The sequence below is a fragment of the Myripristis murdjan genome, chromosome 15 (genome assembly GCF_902150065.1).
Source record: "Myripristis murdjan chromosome 15, fMyrMur1.1, whole genome shotgun sequence".
Taxonomy (NCBI): Eukaryota; Metazoa; Chordata; class Actinopteri; order Holocentriformes; family Holocentridae; genus Myripristis; species Myripristis murdjan.
This window is the reverse complement of record NC_043994.1, coordinates 23,490,606-23,513,651: the sequence shown is the minus strand read 5'-3', so window position 1 is coordinate 23,513,651 and position 23,046 is coordinate 23,490,606. Positions and strand designations below refer to the sequence as shown.

General features: G+C 38.6%; 1 protein-coding gene across 3 annotated transcripts in view; it reads right to left on the bottom strand.

Moving 5' to 3' along the window:
- Positions 1-22,312, bottom strand: part of tasp1 (taspase, threonine aspartase, 1) — a 31,902-nt gene extending 9,590 nt beyond the window's left edge. For all 3 annotated transcript variants that reach the window (XM_030070667.1, XM_030070666.1, XM_030070664.1), the window contains exons 1-11: positions 22,166-22,312; positions 20,567-20,777; positions 19,506-19,573; positions 17,625-17,693; positions 16,103-16,223; positions 14,689-14,773; positions 14,527-14,606; positions 13,414-13,520; positions 7,611-7,730; positions 7,363-7,441; positions 1,960-2,070 (exon numbers count right to left, since the gene is read on the bottom strand). In XM_030070667.1, coding sequence (XP_029926527.1) covers positions 1,960-2,070; positions 7,363-7,441; positions 7,611-7,730; positions 13,414-13,520; positions 14,527-14,606; positions 14,689-14,773; positions 16,103-16,223; positions 17,625-17,693; positions 19,506-19,573; positions 20,567-20,735 — 1,009 coding nt within the window. In that variant the 5' untranslated portion in view covers positions 20,736-20,777; positions 22,166-22,312. The remainder of the gene's footprint in view (positions 1-1,959; positions 2,071-7,362; positions 7,442-7,610; positions 7,731-13,413; positions 13,521-14,526; positions 14,607-14,688; positions 14,774-16,102; positions 16,224-17,624; positions 17,694-19,505; positions 19,574-20,566; positions 20,778-22,165) is intronic.
- Between the last annotated feature and the right edge of the window lie 734 nt (positions 22,313-23,046).

The window sequence follows — 23,046 nt, the reverse complement described above, 5'->3', positions numbered from 1 at the left end:
TCCATATCATCTCCTGTTTATTCTCAACGTCTCCACTCACATGTAACAAACTGGCACTAATAACTGTGAAGCACAGACAAAACACAGCCCTTTTAATCAAATGAAGGTGATCTATGAAAAAATTCCTCCCATTCAAGTTGTCCACATTTCTGGGCCAAGTTCAACAACTGAAAGCAATTACTCTGTCCCAGTGCCTTTGTTTTATTAAGCAGACTGTTCAGTAAAAACATTTCATTCCATTTGTACGGGCAAGTTTTAGCAAATAATAGGTTAATTATAGGTGGTGTAATTGTTGCTCTCCACACTGTATATACTACCTCAACACAATGCTTCATTTAAAGAGAAACATCCGGCTAAACTCCACTTAAGGCCTTTAAGCTTGTTTTTAAAACACAAATGGAGAAAAAAAAATTATTGTGTGGATTGAGAACATTTCTTGCTACCTGACTAAACCGCAGAAGACATGCGCTACAATGAGGTGTTGTATATACAAGAAAACTTGTATTGGCTTCTTAATGTGAGGGAAAAAAGGTACAGGAGTGCTTGGTTTGTAAAACACAAACTAAGAACAGTTACAGCACATGTAGTACCATCTAGACACAAAAACAAATTACAGAAACCAGGACGAATCAGGGCATTTCATAAAAAAAAAAAAAAAAAAAAAAAAAAAAAAAATTGCGGCGTTTGCACGGCATTGTTTCTTTTTTGCATTTCACACAGATTTTGGTTCTTTGTAGTAATGCCCCACTGCTCAACACTCTATAAAAGACCTTTGAGTATAGTTTGGACCACATTCACACAAATCCCTGGAATTTATTCTACATTTTAAAGGCTTTTAAATTTCTGTCTTGTTAAATATTGTATAATAAATCTGACATCTCTGCACGCTGTAAACATGTAAGAAGTTCAATTATTGCCTTAATGTTTGCCATTATTTTCCCCATCAATAACAATCAAAACAAGAATAAATTTAATGAGTTTAGACCATTTGTGAGTATGTGGGTATGTGTGTGTGTGTGTGTGTGTTTGGCGGGTGTATCCATGCCATGAAACTTACTGTACTGTGCAAAGTGACCTCGCTGAATAAATCTGCCTGTGATGCATAGCTACTCTATGTTTCCCACAGACCTATGCATCCATATAAGTGAAACACAGAAAATAGGTATTGAGCTGTTTTGACACTGTTGTAAGAATAGGTATTACTCAACTTTAAGCAATATGGACATTACAGATATGCTATTGACTTAAACAGATCATGCAATTTGAGTGAGAGGCCTCCCCATCACAGACACTGTCATCATCAGTCCTCGCTAAGGCAGGATTTATGGAGCTTTGTTTAACTTAATGTGCGCCTTGAAAGGAAACAACAGAAGAATTAACTTCAAAATGACTCCATCCAGCCTGACCAACTGTCTTGGTGTTGCAGATGTCCGTGACAAAGCCAACAAATGGGGACGGACTTCTAAAGGAGGCCCGAACAAGGCTCAAACCACCACATGTTCCCACACTGTCTGTGTTATACTTTCCCCCTCTGCCCTGTCCTCTCTGAGCTACCCTAGTGGTCACTCACACACAGACCCAGTGAACACAGACAAACACAGTTAACAAGACTTTCTAAAAACTGACCACTTCTGAAAACAAGGAAGGAAAAAAAAACAACATCTTCACATGAACTGTCAACAAAACATTTATATCTCCCAAAAATAACTGTGGCTGTCAAATATGAATGTGTGGAACATTTGAATGCCCTGTTTAAACACATGGAAATGATCCATAAATCAAAAGCTGTCTCTTCTGATCCCTTTGATTCCAATGTTTCCAGTTGTTAGCTCATTTCTTACTTTACATCTGTTTGGTAGTTTAATTCTCTCCATGCACAACTCTGGGTCTCTGCAAACACTTGCTTGGCTGCCAATCTGTGTGTATGGAAATGGCTGGGGATCGGGCTGGGTGACTCACTGATGAACTTGTGTTGCATAGCCTCCAGCAGTGCTTGGTGGGCATCTTCAGACTGCATGGCAGCAGAGCATTCCCGTGCCAGCATGGTGCGAATCAGATGCTCTCCACAGCCTGGTTAAAGACACATGGACAGGGGTGAGAATATGGGCTTACCTCAGCTTATTTGTTTGTTGTAAGTATGCTTGCCTACCAAAATTGCACAAAGTCCACAGTGACTTCACTTGGGGACCTCTTCAGCACAGATAAAGCAAACCAGTCATGCCCACATAACCCAAGCATGACTAACTTCACTGTTTTTGTTCTCAAATTGTGAAGCTGCTTTGTCTGACTAAACGTTTATGAGATGACTATGTATGAGCACTCCCTGATTCATAGTTCTGTGCTGTGATATTAAAAACATGTTATAAGAAGACATTTTTCTATATTTCTAGCAATTCAGTTTAGTAATGGAACATATTTTGAAATTAAGGGATTAACATTATTCATATGCAGAAATCCCCCCCGGGGATCAATAAAGATATATATATATATATATATATATATAAAACAAGTACTTTCAGCTTGGAAAACCATGCTGTACCCAGTGTGATTTTTTTTTTATAGCTTTATAAATCCAGGGAAAAGGGACACAACTTACTCTCTTCTCATTCTCAGAGTTACATGTTTTCACTCTTGGTAGCTGCCTAGTACTACAACAGTTCTCTACTTCTATTAGCCAGCGATCTAACGACTGAACTTGAACTATTTGGTGTTAAACACGTCGCTCAAGGGCAGCCTGACGCTACTTGCTGGGAGACGATTTCCTATTCCCTTTCAACTGTCCAGATTTTTCTGGCATGTCCAGAAGTTAAAAACATAAAACAACTATTCTTCAGGCCTGTTCTCACTTCTCTAACCTCTACTGCTGTCGTGCTCTGGATGTGTTTGTGTACACAACATAAAACTGTATGTCTCAAGCATCACTAACACACATTTATGCAGTTATTTCCTGCTAATTGACACATTAAAATAATATGTAGCCTCAGTTACAGAAAAGATAAATCTAAACACAATCTTTCCAATCTAGTGTGGATGGTAAATAAGATTTTTTTCATTATTATTTTGGACTACTGAGGTGTCAAGCAGCTGTGAGGAGTTAGGACTTGCCACACAGCTGTAGGGAGAAGTACACGGCAGCATGCCAAATGTAAAACTGCTGACAATTCATCAATACACAATTCATATAACAGAACTACAGCACAGAGGCCTAGTGTTTTATCTTTGTACACTGTATACATGCCAAAACCTGAATCCTTTGAATTAATTATAAAAGCAGAGATGTGCCAGCATGGAGTGCTAGAGTAGGCTCAAAGCAGTTTCACAATCTATGTGATGCTTCTTGGATCTCAGCCTAGCATGCAGTGTGTAGAAAGGTTCGGATACAAAATGCATTTTCTTGAACATTTAAGCAAACCATAAGCCATAAAAAGTAAAAAGAATCAGGAGCCAACACAAATGTTTCACTTTACCCTCTCCTCTTCCACATCAAAACAGAGCACGGTGTGTTTTGGTGGGTGTGTGCGTGTTTCCATTTTAGATAATAAGTTACATTGTGCTGAAAGGACTAAAATTCACGAACTGATATAATACATGTTGTTGCTAGAAAAAACTACAAGGAGATTTGTAACTTGAATGTATGCAGTGTGCTTACAGTATAATCAATCTGTTACATCAAGTCTGCTAGTGCTTTGAAAAGAGAAAAGAAACCTGAAAGTGAAAATAAAAGACATCTGGCAAAAGCTCCAGAGAAAACCCATAAAGACTGAAGAATATAGCCTTGTTGTTTCTGTAAACACAAATGAAGGCCCCATAAAATATCAGGTAACTACAACAAAACCGAATGCAGGTCGGTAACTGTGGCAACCAGTTGCCTGGAGTAATGTGAAGTTTTTAACAAGAGCAGAATGTCAGATTGGCCAGGTACTGTGCCCTTTGTACTGTGTTTACCATAAACTGCTCTGTCCCGGGGGAAGTGGATGTTGTGGAGGTGCTGCAGCAAGAAGAGCAGGATGAGAAAGCAGCAACTCCATGGAAGCGAAATGTAAATAGAATAAAGCAAACTGAGGCGCAGCATGTGACAGCCAACAACAGCGAGAGGAAACACTGCTGACTTGTTAATCGCGCTCGCGTTGGCCACAGCAAAGGAAAGGCACAACTAAAAGGTCAACACATATAAAACAAAAGACCCACATAAGCCGCATGTTACATGCTGGACTAGATTGAAGAGGAGGCAGCAGAGTGAGGGCTGAGGGGAAGAAAGGGTGACATATAGGGTGAGGACCATACTCCCTGTGTCAGAGCCAAGATGATTGTTTTTCTGTTTCTTTTGATGGGAATGCCTTTCAAGTTAGGAAATTAAAAACAGGTGTCGTACTGGAACACACATTATGCTTTCCATCCCCATAAGGAAAGAGTTTTCAGTTTTGACTCACATGAAAGGCATACCCACAATATAGGAAGACAGGGGATGAGGTGAAAAAATATACAATGCAAACAACCAGGCCTGACTGCCAAGATATCTATAGCCAAGACAGTCGTATGCTGTGTGAGTAATTAAGTAATAAATAGAAAATAGATCAGTAGGAGGTGGACAAGATGAGAGAGACACTTTTATACTGCAGAAAAAAATATATGAGTGAGCCTGATGTAGGTTCTATAGAGCGGTGTCATTGATCAGTCTGACTGACTCTGGTAGATATTCACTCTAAATAAACTGGAGAATGGCTGTGATGAGTCTACACTGACAGTCAAACCAGTAAATACAGTGGGAGCACGTTGTGTTACCTGTTAGCTACTAAGCAGGGTAATGCATTTTGCCTTCTAATGAAAAGCTTCATATTCACTATGAAGCAGAATGACTTTTTGAACACTTTTTTCTTCTTTCAAATTGCACTGCAGTTTGCTCAGAAAAAAAAAAGCTTTACACAGGTTGCCAAACACAACTCACTGCATAAAAAAATCTGTAATTCTCAATATTAACAACAACAAAAAAAAAAATGACTATACAAAAAACCCTTATTAAAAATCAGCTATTTCCAGTCCTGAGCCAGACAACATTTGCATTGCAAATAGCAAAGAAGCTTTCACAACATTTCTCTGGTGAGTGCCTGTAATTGCTCTGACCTGAAGTTGAGGGCCTGTGACTGATGATAAAGGTGATTTGTTTTCATTTTTATGGTTCAAAATAATGTGTCAGAGACTGTTACAGGAAAGGTCTTGCACAATACTTTTTTTGAGTGGCGCTAGGAGCTTACAGCTTACAAGTGAGCACACCAACTTAGCAGTGAAGTAGTGTTTTAACTTTTTCCTTATGTATGCCATGAGAGTCAGTTAAGGTTTTTATCAAATGTTTTAAGTCACTTCCTTGCCTTCCTTTATAAACTAATTATCAGTTTCCAGGTCAGCTTTTTGAATTGTGTTTCCTGTCACATTAATCTCAGTGAATGCTGGTGATCATACATTCTGGCAAGGTTCAGTGATGAGAAATTTTGGCTATCTCAGTGGCGCAAGTACATATGACTCCAGCTTTGGCCTGTCTGATCAAATCAGCTCCTCTGCACTGAGATGCATTTGGCTGCAGATCCACATCAAAAGATTTAATGTTCCCCAGAAGCTATGTTGCAGACAAGCGTCTACACATCTTAAAGGAAGTGGGCTAATATAGGCTCTTTCAGAAATATATCTCACATCCAAAACCATACAGCTCACGAATGGCGGGGCTCCTTTCAGCTAACACAGGAATGCACTTTTATTTATGAAAAGAGCGAGGCATGCACGTATACATTGTATAAATATGTTGAACAAGAATGCCATTGCTTTGTGGAAAATGGCAGATCAGTCCTGAAAGGGAAGGGTTTCTTTGTTCATGTGACAGTCTGCATTAGTTTAAAACCTAAACACCCAGTGCTTCAGGGCTGTCTCAAAAGAAACAACAGGCAGAGCAGAAAATCTCATTTGGCTCCTGAGTAATGTACTTATACTATACATGTGGATGTAGACATTTCACATGTTGGTGACAATCTGGTCAAATATTTTCCACCATGAAAGGGGGATAACCAAAAAAAAAAAAAAAAAAAAAAAAAAAAAAAAGATAATACTTGAAGCCCACATCATGAGCTGTGGGAAAAAACAAATTCAATAATGCAGATCTCAGTTGCAAAAACAGATCACTGGCGACACAGTACACTGGTACATGCAGAGAAACAATGCCAAGTGGACAAAAAGTGTTAGCAGGGTGCACTCTCTTTCTCAGCTCACAGATTCCCATCCACGCCGCATATTTTTATGTCGCCGCCGAGCCAAATATGAAATCCTGTGCTGTATTTTTGTCATGCTTTCTGGGCATTAGTCACATCCGCTTTTAAATATTTGTCCATCTGTACTGTCAGAGGCAGAATGGCTAGAATTAATAATTATGTATTGCCAACATGAAAGATGACCAATTGAAATTATCATTAATGAGCTAATTGATCACTCATATCTTTGTGATAATATCAAATAATTGTTTTACTATGACTGTTTTTTAATTACATAACAAATGCCTACAGATAAAGCTCTTCTCCATTTAACAGAAACTGTTGATGATTATCACTGTAGCAGTAAACCCCTCAGTGTACAGTATAGTGTACAGTATACAGTATACAAGATAAGCCTAGAGCACCAGTAGCCTAAGATGAAAAGATGAAGTCATTGGTAGTGTTTTTACTTTGATTAGAACATACAGCAATATACATCAGCATAAGCCTTGATGTTTTACCATAATTGAGAAAATCATAAGAGTTATATTTATATATATAAACAGCAAACTCTGGTCTCTGGTCTCCGTTTCCTAAAAAACAGGACCTCATAAAGACTGAACCTGTTAGATATTTGTGCTCCAGCACTGAAATCTGCAAATATACCAGCCTTCTATTGCACTGTCCCAGAGGCTCTCCTGCTGCTGCATCCATAGCAGGTGTCCCACGTCAAATGTCATTACAAATCCAATGAGCTTTGCAATACACCTGGCATGCAGCTGACTAACAAAGAGTGCAGCACGATGACTCAATCAGCCGAGGAAGTGACTGATGAGAATCACTCAGCAGGAATGGTTGGAGGGTCACTGGAAAGTATTATCAGGCTTTTTGAAGCCTGAATCACTGACGCTAAATGAGGGGCCCACATCAAAAATGTGTGTCTGATTCATATCATCTCCAAAACAAAATACAGGCTAGTGGTTAAAATTCATTCTGAGTGGAAAAAAAAAAAAAAACTATGCATACATGCGCATGCACACACACACATACACACACACACACACACACACACACACACACACACACACACACACACACACACTGAGCTGTAGAGACTGTTGCGGTATACCTGAGGTACTCACTGCTGTAGAGTAAGGGTTCATATTACAGGCATTTTCAGCCCAGCAGCCACATCCATAATGAGCCGCCTGGGAATACAGAGCAGAGATGGAGGCATTTCAGAAGCAAATGAAATATACTATTGCATTGATCTAAATATTTCAGTCCAAAATTGGGCTGAGTGATACTGGAAGCTCTCATTTTGGACACTTAGATAGGCAATATTGTTGCAGATGAGAAAGTAGAGGGCATAGCAACCTGGCCAACCCTGCCGGGGTGTTTCATGGCAAGGCCACCACTGGACACTGCTGCAGCCACGTTCCCCTCCTGGTCTACCACAATGGCTCCCACTGTGTCCAGGCACCCTGAGCCATTTTCCTATATCACAATGAAGACAGGCCAACTCAAACAGGAGTCATACGAAGAGGAAAAATAAACATCAAACAGTTACGCATTCTCAAGTAAGGATCATTATTTCTTGAGGTAGGTCTGAAATGTGCTTGGTTTAAGTCAAATTTACTTCAATGGCGTAAAGATGAAGACTTTGGACATGACAAATGAGCCGACTTTCACATCCTGAAGCATGGGACGTTTCCAAAATTAACAAAAGCACACTGGATGAGAAATTGATAAATAATTCTTTCATCTGCTTCATATTTCATCATAAATGTGCTGTTGTGATTTTAAACATTTGTTTTCCTTCCTTGATTGCAGTTTGCTTTGGAAGTGACTTGTTTGTGAACCATCATGAGTCAGGCAGTATGATGAATAGAGTTTTACAGGGTAAATGTGCAAAATGACAGTATGATACATGATCAGAGCTCCTCTCCTTCCAGTAACTGAACATCTCCACTAAACCTGGACTGAAAAGCCAAATAAAAAAAAATAGAAACAACTTTTTTCATCTGTCTGCTGCTCTCCTAAATCACCCCTGTCTCCTAACCCACTTGAGGCCAGCATGAACCAGTGCCAGTCATTTCAAAATGCTACAAAGAGCATCCTGTCGTTCTTTATCAGCATCCTTAAATTGGGAAAAAAATAACCCCAACAACTCAGTGAATAATGGCCATGGCTTTTAAAAATGCCTTTTTGGTTTATACTAATATTAAATTTTCTCTGAACAACTGCCACTAAACGCCATCTAAAACTGGCTTTCAAACAGGTGCCTGTATCTGTTAACAAAAAAAGAGAAATGAATGGGAACATTTTATGGCTTGGCAAAAGAGAGAGGTATAAAAAGTATATTGTGTATGAAAATTGAAACCAGATGTGCAGCAATAAACATTTTTCATAAAACCCACAAGTCTCTGATACAGTTGTTACATGTAAAACAAAAATAGAGGTTATTTCGGATGAATATAACTTTCATGTGATTGTTAGAGCCAAAGGTACTGTAAATCCTCAATTATAAGGTCAAAAAAAGTGCGGCCCATACATGACTTATCTATATACTAATTTGAACTACACAAAGTGGTTGCATATTACTCATAAATCGGTCAAGTGGGTTTATATAAACAAACAAGAGACAAATGTTTTTAATTCTCATTATGCTTGACAAGTCATTTGACTCATACATCAATCATTTTAACATTAAGCTGTTAGTGGTCTTTTTAATTAATATCTGCTTAAAACTTAAGAATTAATGTAGTTGAACTAGATAAACAGTAATACTGTTCAAAAACAAAAGCAGCGTAATTCATCACGCTGGAGCCACTGGCACATTTTATTCCATTTACCACAATTCACATCCCAACCAAACAATCTTTCCCACCCTCTTCTGTGCTGCTGGCAGTGCGTTGAGTAGAAAGTGGCAAGAACACAGCATCAAGCCACACTTCAACTGAGTTGCTTAGTGCACTGAAACTTTGCACAAACTCTTGCAACTCTCCTTGACTGTACATTTTTGAGCAATATACTGTGTAAGTACAGATACACTTCAGTATATGTAGTCTAAATATATGTGTATATTCAAAGCATCTCTTCATTGCCATTAATAACTGTTTCTGGCTCATGAAATGCCTGAGGAGATCACACATAATGTGGAGAGTACCATGGGAGGGATGTTGGCTATGCAGCGTGGCTCTGCAAATCATCCTTGAAAAGATGGCACAAGGTATAATCCATGCAGAGACATTGGATGCACAGGATATATGTTAATCTCAACACATTTAATCAATTTCTTGGCACATTCCATGAATCCTAGTAATGCTTTATCCTGTGAGTGACTTTTGATGTTCTTTAATGAACAGAGACACCTCATAAAACAAAACAAACTATATGCATATATAAAAAACATAACATACAACCTACATGTCACAAACACCACCACACACACTTACTCACATCCACACACAAACACATGTGCACACACCAGCCACCACCACCGTCCTCACACACCTTTCAGTATTACATATGGTGGCATACATATAGATCACAACAACCATTAAAACATACAGTCAAGCCGCCCCCCTGCTACACCCTGCCCTGGCAGATGTTGTTGCCACCTGTGCTCCCTCACTTCCTATAACTCACTAAGGTGTCTGACCTTCACAGCCACCTTGTAAAGAAACCTTCCTTCCCAGCCCCTCCAGCCTTCCCTGTCCTGCAGTGTCAAAGGCTAGAAGCCCCCACTCACTTTCTGCCATTCCCCTGTTAGCTACAACGTTAAGAGGAGACTGCCGCACCTCCTCCCTGCTGCAATTTCAACCTCAACCAGGCTTTGATGGCCTGCAGCTGAGCCTCCCTCACCCCTCAGGTGAGCCTCTGTAGCAGCCTCAATGATGTTACTGGTGTTTGTAGTGCCAGTTCTTTAATCTCTCTTCAGTCCCCTTTTTCATGTGACCAGAGGTGTCCCAGCTCCCCTCATGAGGCGCTGTGCTAGGCCTGTAAAGTCAGCTGTGTGTAATCCATTGATGATCCTGTAAGAACTTGAAATCATATTGATGGCATTTTTATGGCTTAATTGTGGGCAGGTGTCAGATCATATCCTTTGAAAAAAAAAATACGCTTTGTATAAATCAAAAATACTGAATCAATAAGATAACAAAATGAATAAGATTGTGATTTTGAAAGTTCTTTTTTATTCTAGTCCTGTTTTTATGATGGAGCAGATTGGGTGCAGTAACTATGTGCGGCTATAGTGGTAATATTGTTGGGTGTACAGACACAAATCTGGTGGCGCAGTGCAATTTTGGCATCAAAAATTACATCTACACCTCCACCTACTTACAGCACGTCTTAGCACAGAAGCTGGCGTTGTGTGCTATTTTTGTGGCCTTGCTTAGCAAAGGCACACCCACATAGACCTCTCCAAAATAATATAAACCGCTTTTATGTAAGTAAGGCAGAGTGTGTGCTCTGCCTTACTTACATTCAGGCATACAGACCTTGTATGACTCAATGTCCTGAATTATGTGTTGCTTTGATTTCTTAAGACATGGCCTCCAAATAAATTTCTATCAATTTTGCTTGATCTTTGCTCTCCATCATAATGACAAAATTTGAACTCACTTTAGGCAAGAAAAGCTAACCTTGCCATATGATAACTGATGCTGATACTGAGACTATTGTGGTGGTGCTTTCTTATTCATAAATATTAAATATCTGGTAAGGGTAAATATGCTGTTTGACTAAAGCAGATGGTATTTGCCATTGTGTAAACCTCTTATGGATCATGCAAACATGTTGGTGATGCAAAAAGGAAACAATAAAACTGACCTGGTAGTTCATGTTCATGAATAAGAAAACATCACATGATCCCTGTCAATGACATCTATTAATAACCCGCAATGTAGGTTACCATTTAGCCTATAGCAATTTTAAAACTTAATGCAGTATTGAGCAGGTCCATGGATGATACAAAAAGATTACACACTGAATGAATCTGAAAGCACTAAACAAACGCTCTGTCTGGCTGTATAGATGTAAAGTGTGTTTATATATGTGTGACAGAGCTCTCCTTACCCTGGGTATCTCCAGCTATTATTATCCTGGGCTTTCCTCCTATAGGTAACTGACAGCTCTGGATTGGAGAACTACAGATGTTGTACTTTTTAATCACTACTGTGATAATGCAAAGACAAATGTCTCTATGTACTTAGAGGTAATTGAATGTATGGATTGAAAAAGGTGGTGCTGGCAAGACCACTGCACACAAGGAGAGAAAAAACTCCACTTTGCTAATTTGTGCTTTTATTCCAATGACAATATCATTAAACATTCAATTTCCCCCTGTTTGTGATGCTTACTTCAATATATTCTATTTGTTCTGTTGTTATCTACACTCAGTATCTATTTCAATTGGTGCATTTTTCCATTTTCGCATACATGACATTCATTTAGACACTGAGTTACATAAAAAAATAAAGCATAGTATAAAGCACAAAGAATGCAGACTTGATAGATTTAGTTACGATTCATCTAACCTACAGAATGAGTGAAATGCATAATTATATGACTTTCAACATATAGGTTGTGTCAGAGGTATCAGCATTTAAAAAACAGTCAACCTCCTGGGATTTCATACACTTTTGGTGTGATGAAGAAAATATATCCTGTCAGCAGCAGTCCTGTGGATAAACATGCATCATTGAGGAGAAAGGTCACAGTAGAAAATGGTAAGACTCTTAGCTAACTGGCAGGCCGCAATTATAGAGATAACAGCTAGATATAACAGTGACATGGAGAAGGGTATTTCAGCTCATCACACCCTGAAGAGGATGACTTATAGTAGCAGACGTCCAGCACAGTTTCCACCCCTATCAGTTAAGACCAAGACGCTGAGGCTAAAATAGGCACATAATACCCAAAAAGGACAAGTGAAGAGTGAAAGAATGTTGCCTGGTTCAACAAATCCTGGTTTCTGTTGTGATATGCTGAGCTAAGCAACAAACTTTGCCATTAACAACATGAATCCATGGATGCACCTTGCTTGGTGTCAACAGTCCAGACAGGTGGTGATGGTGTAATGATGTGGGGAATATTTTTGTGGCACACGGGAGGCCCCTTAGCTTTAATGAAGCATCATTTGAGCACCATGGCAGCAACATCACTGCTAACCAGGTGCATCCCTTTATGGCTTGAGCCTAAGCATTTTCAGTTTCATAGTTTTAGTAGGATAATAAAACATTGCTACCTCTACCAAGGAGGTAATGTAATGGTCTTGTTTTGTCTGTTGTCAAGAAGTTCTCAACACATATACATTAAACTTTGAAAAAACATTGGTCCTGAGCCACTGAAGAGTTAATTAAATTTTCTAGCTATTAAATAACTGATATTTGGTCACATAATACCTCATAGGAAAGTTGAGAAACTCTACAATAGATTGGTGATGACCATTTTATACTGTTCCAAAACTCCACTAAATGGATGGGCAAATTTATTTTAAATCATGTCAGTGCATTCTGTTTTCTTTGTATGTAAAAAGGTGGCTGCAGTATCTTGTCGACTTTGCTTGCGCTTTTTCCCATGCATGTGACACAATACCTGATCTGCCTCCTTTGTGGAAGTATTTGCCCTACTGAGTGTGTTTTCTAGTTTCAAATGGGTCTAGGGACATGATAGTGACTTAAACTTTAGTTGACTCCATTGGCTTTCAGTCCCCATATCTACACGTGATAGAGCACCTCTGGGATAAAGTGGAAACGAATAATCGCAGACTAAATGTCACAGCAAAATCTGCAGGAACTAAGTGGCACTTTTGAGTCGGCATGGGCCCAAGGCTGTGCATCGTTTCCATGATCTTTTTTAATCAGTGCCTTGAAGTCTTCAAGCTGTGATAAAGGCAGAGGGGGAGTCTTGCCCAAAACTAGCAAGGAATGCCCAGTAATGAGGCCACTCAAGTGTATCCTATTTTTTGCCTGCATAATGACCCAATATCCCAATATCCCAATAGGGATCATTAAATTTGCAGCTTATTTTTCAAACAGTAATTATCTTATGCTGGGAACAGAAATCATATGCTTATGTGAGCAACATGAGAGTATCACATCCAATGGCTATATCTTATGAATGCGGGGAAAACAAACAATTTTTCTCATTTAACTGATATCATATTACTCACATTTTCACTTGATTGTCGTCTTTTCTTTGTCTGATTATGTCCTGTGTCCATTTTTTCTGCCAGTTCCATCTTGCGCTTGTTCCTCTTGTACGCTGATAAACTGAACTCTGTGCGTAACAAAATAATCTCATTGACAAGACAATTAAATGAATCCACACAAGTGAGAAGGAATGGTAATTACCTGCATTTGAAATAAATCAAGGCCCTGCTATCTCATCTAAGCCTGAATGTCAAAAGCTCTTCACAGCACTACATAGCACTAGGCCTTTATAAATAAAAAGATAACTGATTGATGTCAGGGTAGGTTGTTTGTCAGTGCAGACCCAAACACTGATGTGTCAATCTGACAATGAGAGAGGACAGCAGACTGAATACCTGACTAGCTTCCAAATTAGACACCAATAACAGTCACCAAATGAACTGCTGCTGAAATGATGCTTTATTTCACTGTTAAGAGCAATTTTTTGTTCTACTCTTTTCAAATCCCTCATTCAATCATAAAAGGGAACACAATTCATACAGTTAAAGATAATTATAAGTTGCCTGAAGAGCAAAAAAATGATGGAGATGCCATCAGCATCAGGAAAAAAAACAGCTCTTTCGTGGGAGACAGGTAAACCAGTTAACACATGCTTTTGAATCGTTCATCATTATGAAGCAAAATAGGATGCAAAATATCAGGTAGCTTCAGTTAAACCAAAAAGCTAGCGTCAAAACTTGCAAATAGGGAACGCGTGAGTTTCTGTATATCTGGGAAAATACTTCCCATAAAAGGATTAAATAAAAAAATAAAAAAAAAACACTAGATAAAAGAGACACCTCTGAATTCAACTCCTTGCTTCATCTTGTTTACCTCTACCACAAAAGGGTTTAATATTCATAAAGGTTAAAAGGAGTGCTGTTTGATGTCTGCTCACTGTCTATTCTAGCAAGCTAATAAAGAAAGCTGTGATAGTTTAACAGGGGTGGGATATTGCATGAATCTGTAATGTTAATAACTGCTTGTGAGAGTTAAGACCTCACTAGCTAAATTGATCCCTCTTAGTATTTTCAATATTACAAAGCTTTCCTTCTCCAAAACATTTATCTCTGAATCAGTATAATAATACTCACTGGTGGCCATCTTCTCAGAGGGACACGGTGGTATTCCATGGGTCACAGCCCAGTCATGTGCTCCTTGCCCCACTAAAAAGCTGATGACAGAAAGAAAAATTGATAACAGAATGAAATGGTTATCATATTAATACAACATAAATTAAGTATCAGGATAATCACCATGGGGGTATTCTGCCAGCAGAGAGCTTCCCTTTCTGCGCTTCGTTAAGTAGACGGTTTGCAACTAAGACTGGGTTCTTTATACCTGAAGAAAAAGATAGACTTATCAAACAGTGTTTACAATTCATACCATGGGATTATATTACAGAGTAATAGGTGAATCAAGACAGTCAATGAATAATTAGATTTTGAAAATTCTTCAGTCCAAATGATAACAGCCAAAAAAGGCTTTGGCACAACTAGGACAACCTGAAAAATCCCCCCAAAAAAGGTAATTGCTAAATTGGACTGTATAAATATTTATACAAGTAAGGACTTTGTTCAGACTATACAATGAACTACATATTGTGCTGCATACTGCATTACAATATAGCCTATTCTATTGTAAGGACAGTTTCATGTTCAGACCCAGGAAAAAGGCTGGAGTGCTCAAATCAGGTTTTCTATATTAGCTGCAAAAAAAAACCAAAAAAAAAAACTCCACAATATACAATACAATATATTTTTATCAAGCTCACTGATGTTCTTCTTTGTACTTTGGATAACATTTCACATCATATCAGTGAAACCACCTCAGGGGACCCTAATTCTAACCATTCACAATTTCTGGAAACCTAAAAGTAATTTGAAATACATTAAATAAGGGCAAATCTTCAAAAGAATGAAATATGAATTACTCATTTCATGCTAAGGTTCAAAATTCAGGGAAGTATGGCTCTGATTTTTGGAACGTCTCTGTCGATTTTCTGTGGGTTAACACTGATATCTTTGCTTGTTTTTCATCAGTGCTATATTCATTAACTTCATTGTGCAGTAAGGCCTGTTTTCTCTTTTCACCATGTTATACGAGAACACCTTTGAAATATAGCCTGTTCTAATCCCCAAACCTCCCCATTTAAACACAGTTTACTGAATTTAGTAAAAACCTTATGAGAAACGTGGGCTGGCAAGTATGAATTTCAGGGCTAAGCCAAGAAACTTTCATTCATCATGTACAAATTAAATGGCTAAATGTTACATCATGCAGACATGGTAATAAAAACAATCTGTTGTCTTTTGGACCAAATGTCAAGTGCCCGCTTTCACCCCTGGGCTGTTTGCAATAAATTATGAGATCTTACACAAAACTGCCTTTATTGGAGGTCTCACAAGCCCAACTCTTTGCAAGTCTGCTGATACGAACACATTAGCACTACGTCCTGGTAATCCTCCAGGTAAAGACTGGGTGGTCCCTATCATAAGAATTCCTGATACCAATACTCGCCTACAAAGTTCAAAAGGGTTGAAAGTAAACCTTTGAGAACATGTGACAGACACAGGCTTGACTCATTTAATTTCTTTCAGGTGACTGCACTTCTGTGCCACAACAACGTAGCAGCATTACATAAATATCAACACATCTGTAGTAACTCACCACTAATGGCGCCTACGGCTCCATAGTGCAGCGACTTTCCATCCATGATACTTGCGTCACACTCAATCTCCCCCGACAAATTCAAGTTGGAGCCCATCCCCGCATTCGTAAAAGGAGAGTCCTGAGAAAAAAGGAAAATGATAAAAAGGCATGAATGAAACTACATCTGCTATAAGCCACACTGTCACTCTTAATATGCTGAGGAAAAAGTATGCTGTTGTTCATATTTTAATCAGAACAAAGTGGACCCCTCTCATAAAACAATACGTTCTGTTTCAATGGCAAACATTTCTAAACATTTAGTTGTTACACCAATAACTCTGACAGTGTCTTTAAATAATTGCCTTATTGAATGTGATTTTTCAACTGGCCAGAAGGTGCTATCCTGTCTGGCCTGTCCAGAACTGATGCCATTTGTCCCTACACCTGGCTGCAGATGTAGCCTACAGACTGTTTGGGATAATGATCTTGACCCTGTTCTCAGGAAAATAATGGCTAGCTGCTGTAGCTACAGCCCTTGTGCTCTTTTTCCTTTTTCATATTAGTTCTGAGTTTTTGTGCCTGCTTGCCTTACCCTCACACATTTTGTTGGTATAACTGTGGGCTGTTAGCGAATCTATGTGTCTATTCAAAATAATGTTGCTTGATTGACATTTCCATTTCCACCCACACTGTCTTCACACTATTGTCACAGCCAGTATTAACAAAATTCAAGAAAGTCAGAAATTTTCTTACATGATCTTATGCTGTGCTTTCAAATACTGAATTATCTTGCTTAATATTTTGAACAGATTTTTTTTTCCCACTGCTTCACCTTTACGCAGCAGTTTATACCTCTGTCATGAATGTTCCTTGACCCTCCTTATTTGAGTGAGTTACTCTATAGCAAATGAATGTGAAACAATTTTATCAATGCTGTCATGCTTCAACTTAACATAAAGGTCAGTGTCAAACCTTTCCAATCAAAAGAGATATCTTAAAAGTAGTGACTGTCTTAGTACCCATACTTTAAAGTCAATCAGTAGATATTTAATATCTGAATCAAGGGATGCAATCAGTACTATATAAAAAAGCCTGAAACAACAAAAGAGAAAAACAGTGAATCAAAAATGAATAGGAATGTGGTGTCCCAAAAAGTATATTGGGTTGTTCTGAAAAGCTTACGTAAACTTGAGGCCTTGCTGTACTGCACGTCTCTGCACATTTTTGCAGAGCAGCTGCAGAGCTAGGGAGTTCATCAGTGTCATTATTTTCTTCTTCCCAACCCTGCCCTGAGGAAAATCACCCCTTACATCATCTAACAGGATGTATAGGCATCTGAGACTGCAGTAAAACAAAGCTATTTTGGATAAACACATACATATGTCAAATTATTTATTAATTTTCTATCGCCGTTTTTGTTTTGGGTCCTTTTTTTGCATGGTTAAGCCCATGCAAAAAAAGCTAAGTACATAGATCCACAGAGTGTTAGATATTAAATGTGTAAAGTTTATATAACCGAACTGGTTTAAAAGTGACCAACCTCAAGCTCAACCAGCGCTGCAGCCACTGCCTCCACTGCGAAGGCACCGGCCTTGAGTCTGTCCACAGCCTGGCAAAGACAGAAATAGGAAGCTTGTTGAGGACATGTTAGCTTTAGAGTAAGATAAACACACCAAATATGCCCCTTGCTAATTTTACCATCCATACATCCATACCCTCACTGAACTCAGTCACATAGCCTTAGTGAAAATATGAGCAGCAAAAATTCTCTCCTCAGCTCTTACTTATTTTGCAAGCTTTCCTCTCCTATGTTATCACACCACACTGTGTTTACAGGGATTCTGAGCTTAAGCTGTAATGTTGGGGATCAAGTTGTTGCACTCTGTGTAATTCAGTCCTTTAAAATACTTGAACACTGGGCTTTAAATTTTTATTGCTGAAAATATGCCAATGTCAGTATGAAAAACTGCAGTTGATAGAAGGCTGGGATTGTAATTCAAATTCTTTTCATACTGTCAATTCAGGCAACTCGCAAAATTTCATAAAATAAAGATGCATAGTTGCAAAACTCAGTCTCTGTACAAATGATCATGATTCTGTAGGGTAGGTATATTGCGGTAATTATATCCGTTCTTGTTTAGTGTACTTCACACATACTATTGCTTCTGGGAGCCTAATTAGTGGCATGAATCAACTGACTAATATCCAATCAAACAGAACACGAGTTTGCATCTCAGCCTGTGCTGCAAAATACCCTGAATGCATTAAAATTTGAACAACAATGATGTTACTCTGAAGCAACCACAAAGCACTTGACCTTTTCATTTACAGCAATGAGGTCTTCATTGGTCGGGGGGAAAAAAACAGAGAATCTGGAACTTTTTTGCATAATGAACAACACAACTGTGACCAAAACGTGGTGACAAATACTGCTTTCAAGAACAAGCCAATAATTTTGTTTTCATAAAAAATTAAGCATTCCACCAATAATGTTTCCACTGAGAGGAATTTTGAGCAAAACAACAGATTGGAAACAGTGCCGTCAGAAAGTATGCAATCCCCTTGACTTTCTTTTCATTTTGTGACAATGCAGCTGGAATTTAAAGTGGATTACATAAGCATTGCTTGTCACTGATCCAGACACATAATGCTAAATTGGATTTTTCATTTATAGTTTTTGCAAATCAATTAAAATAAAAAGCTGAACTCTTTTGAGTCCTTTTTTGCAAATTTCTTTGACTGTCCTTGAGATGTCACCGCTACTTGACTGGAGCTGCAGTGAATTCAATAAATTCAACATGATTTTTAATAAGACAATTTTGAGTAAAAAACATAATTGTATGAATATATAGGGTCCCATAGTCAGCAGCACATATCAGAAGACAAACTCTATGTTCAACAAATGGTCTGTAGAATTCAGACACAGAATTGTGTCTCATCCAGGGAAAGGTATGAACCAGTTTCTTAAGTGCTGAGACTTCACACGAGCACAACAGGCATCATCACTGTATCATGGTAAAATGATAGTACTCAGACTGTTCCTTGAACTGCTTGTCTAACCAACTAAGGTCAGGGAGGTGACCAAGAACCTGAAAACCCCTCTCACAGCACTACAGTTCATTGGCTGCGAAGGGAAATCCTGCCAGAAGGATAACAGTGCTTCAGAGTGCCAAAGACCTTCGACTGGGCCAACAATTCATGTCCCTGAAGGACAATTCTTCTCCTTCTTCTTCTTCTCTGAGGTTTAACAGCAGCTGGCATCCTTTTACGCTGCCAGCAGGACAGTTATGCTAGCCAAATGAATTCTTTCTGAAGGCACTGGGAGTATATACGTTCTTAGGTTTGAAATGCTGACACCTGTGTGAAATGCTGAGGACTGTGGGCACATGGGCACATAAGAAATATCCATAAGTAAACTTACTCGCTGGCAAGCTCTTTTGCAAACATGCTTGTACTCCTTGGCTTTAGATTCAGAATGATATCCTGCTCCTGAGAGGAAAAGAAAAGGGAAAGAGTTTAACCATTTGTAAAGCAATGATAGTTGAGCTCTTCAAAGCAGGACATTATTTTCCAACATCTACTGTTGGCTCATTTTAAATACATGATAGGTGCACTAGTCCACACAATGAACTAAAAAATGATAATGCATCCAGAATCAAAATGTTGAAAAAAAAAAAAAGTCCACAATAACGCTGACACTTTTTGCACATTCTAATCAAATGGTATGCAATCTTAAAATCATGCTAACATTTCTTCTCCCCTTGTGTCAAAAAGTGCACAGCTTTGTGTAGCCTTTACATTTTGTACTCCCATACTCTGAGATACAGTAATCTCAGAGTGCTGGATCACAGACCATGAGAAGCAGATTTAACTGATTTATCAATTACAATACATCAACAAAGGAAACACAGCAAGATTGTAAGATTATGATTTGGTTGCTTAACCATCAGGCTGCATGCCAGGAACCTTTAATCACCCAACATTATGCTTCAATAATAATCACAGCAGAAAAGTGACAGAGATATACTCAAATGTATTTCCTTTTCTATTGATCTTTGTCTCTTCCTAAACACTATATGTTTGAGTTTGTACACTAAACTACAAAGTCAGTGGGCAAATTCCCATCAAACATTTTTCTTTTCTTTCCTTGTATAAGGGGGTAATGCCTATCTTATCAACAGATAGCTGTGAGTAGAAAACGGCAAAGCTGTAAGTGCTGTAAGTGCTAGGACAAGGCAAAAAGATGTATAAACAGGAAATGGTTGAATGTCTGATAATGGATCTGGGGTTTTGACACAGAGAAAAAAAAAAAAAAGAAAAGAAAACCAGGTTTCAGACTACCTTGATTCACTGGTTTGTTTGCAGTTAAACTGGCAAATGTGATTGTCTGACATTTAAACAGAGCAAGAACAACTGTCTGATAATGGACCCAGTGACAATAATTGGCTGATAAATGAATCTGTTTATAGTGGGTCAACTTACCTGCATGCACTAGAACAAACCCACCGACACTTTTGGGGTTTTGATTTTTGCTTGATACTGAGTCCTGTTGATTGGACCATGAATTGGCCTGGGGAGAAGAGGGCTGCTGCTCTTCAGCAGAATTCATTAGATTTTCCATAACCCCTGCATACCTTGACAAGCCTGTCATGGCCTATCAGACCCTGGTAGGAAAGTCATTTTGACAGCACACCTGTTACAGAAATAAGAATGCAAAAATTAGACCTTGTATTGGCACTGCAAAGGTAATGAGCCATCTGCACAGCAAAATCTAATAAGATAATTTAGTATCATACTGGTTCTCAACTACTTGCCACTGAGGCCAAAGAGCAGGCCGGTTTTTATTCCACCCAAATGCTACAGGAGGTGCTTTGCACACCTTTAAGCCACGAGGGCAAAATGATGTCTATGAATTCAGCTAAGGGCAGGCATGATTCAGGAAGCAGAGTGGTCATTTACTAATCAGAGGGTTACTGGTTCAATCCCCATCTTCTCGAGAGAGGATGGCAAAGACGTGTTGTTGAGCAAGACCTCTAGACACTCCTGATGAGCTGCTTAGCACCTTGCACGGCTTCTGCCATCATTGTGTGTGTATGTGTGTGTGTGTGTGTGTGTGTCATACATCATAATACATAAAGTGAATTTTCACACACATTGTAAAGTGCCTTGAAAAGTGCCACAGTGCTATCGTGACATAAGACCATTTACCATAATTAGTTGGAAGGAGTAATTACATTTTCTCCAGTCCTGAATGCCCACAGTTGAGAATCACTGATTTAACAGTCATCTTGAACTGAACTGCCCTGTCTACATAGTATTATAAACACGTGCCACAGATTAAATTAGCAGTTGTTAGCAGTGGTATGTCTCCATGAAGGCAGATTTGTTAAACAGGCTGAACTGTCCATGATGATTTCACAATCAATGAGATTTAATGTATTAACTGCAGGGTTTTAAAGACAGTGTTTTAAGACAAAACACTATTTTCAAAGTAGCATTAGGAAAGGCATAACTTCAACTCCATGATATTGTTATGTTGACAGACAACTGTTGTCAATTCATTCATTCTCAGGCAGAACACAACAACAGTTTTACCTGCCGCATTTTAGGCTAAATACGTAAACATATCACCCTCAGCAGGTAGTTGGCGTTAGGTAAGGCTACGATAAACAACTTTCCAAAACACACGGTAGTTTAAATGCAGTTAAACATCACAGCTAAAAGTTTGCGCTTGCTAACAAACGTCACTCTGTTAGCCGAATTAAAGAGGCACTTTATCGATAATAAATGTGGATAAAGGCAACGCTTGTATCACTCTGTCACTGCAATCATATGCTTCAGACAAATAAGTTACTGCAATGCAAGCAAATAGGCTGTCTTATGTTTTTCTTAGCTTGTTAGCTAGCTAGCTAACACACCTGCCACAACAAACTCAATTAACGTTTTTTTTTCTGCCTCTCCTCTGGCACCGACAGCGGCTGGTAACGACGAGATTAACTGAGATGTTTTTCATCAACATGAATGAGAGCTAGGCGAAGGACTCAAACTAAGACAAACTTTGCAATCGTTGTACTTTCTCACCTCATTTGTGCTATCCATTGCCAGTTAGCTAGAACAGCGAAAGTACTTCCTGGTTCAGATACACGTTGCTAAGGAAGTGCGTTCTGCCAAAACACAGGAGCACGTGCTGAACGGCGGCGTGGGTACACGTGCACACACATCAGATTAGCACGCACTCAACAACGTTTCGAAGTAAAATGTGCATGCAAGGTAGTGGTAAATGTGGGGGAAAATATAGAAAATATGAAAAAAAATGTAGAAAGAAATATCAGAAAATGCGCGCACCTGATCAACCACAAGTTGAAACAAAAGGCTGCGAACTTCTTTTTCAAACGTGGGTTAAAAAAACGCCCCAGATTTTTTTTTTTCTTCATACAAGTATGTATAAATTGTGATACTTAAATATTGCCCTCTAAATAATTTACTTGGTGACTTAAGCAGCAGACCTGTAGTCATGGTGACTTTCACTTTTGCTTGAGTAGTTTTGAACACAGTATCTTATCTTTACTTTTACTTAAATATGAATTTTGATTTCTTTTCTTTTACACCGTCAAGTAATCCACATACAACAGCGCAGGGAAATATGTATGCAAAGACCAAAAAACATTCACAATAAAATATACAAAACATAGTTTTTGACACTGGAGCTTTATCATTTTTAAGCATTACAGCAGATTATTGTAATAATCTCAGCAGTGCTGGAAAAAAAATTGGCCAGGCAGTTAGTAAAATGATATCATGCTTGACAGCCAAACTGACAGGCTGAGTTGATTGTTTTGACCTTCCTCAAAACCAAGATGGTCAAAGGTCTAAAAAAAAGTTTCAAAGAAAGCAGTTTTTTTCTTTAATTCCTTCATTTTCAGGGTTGTTCTGAGCACATTCTGATTCTTCCATTGAAAGTT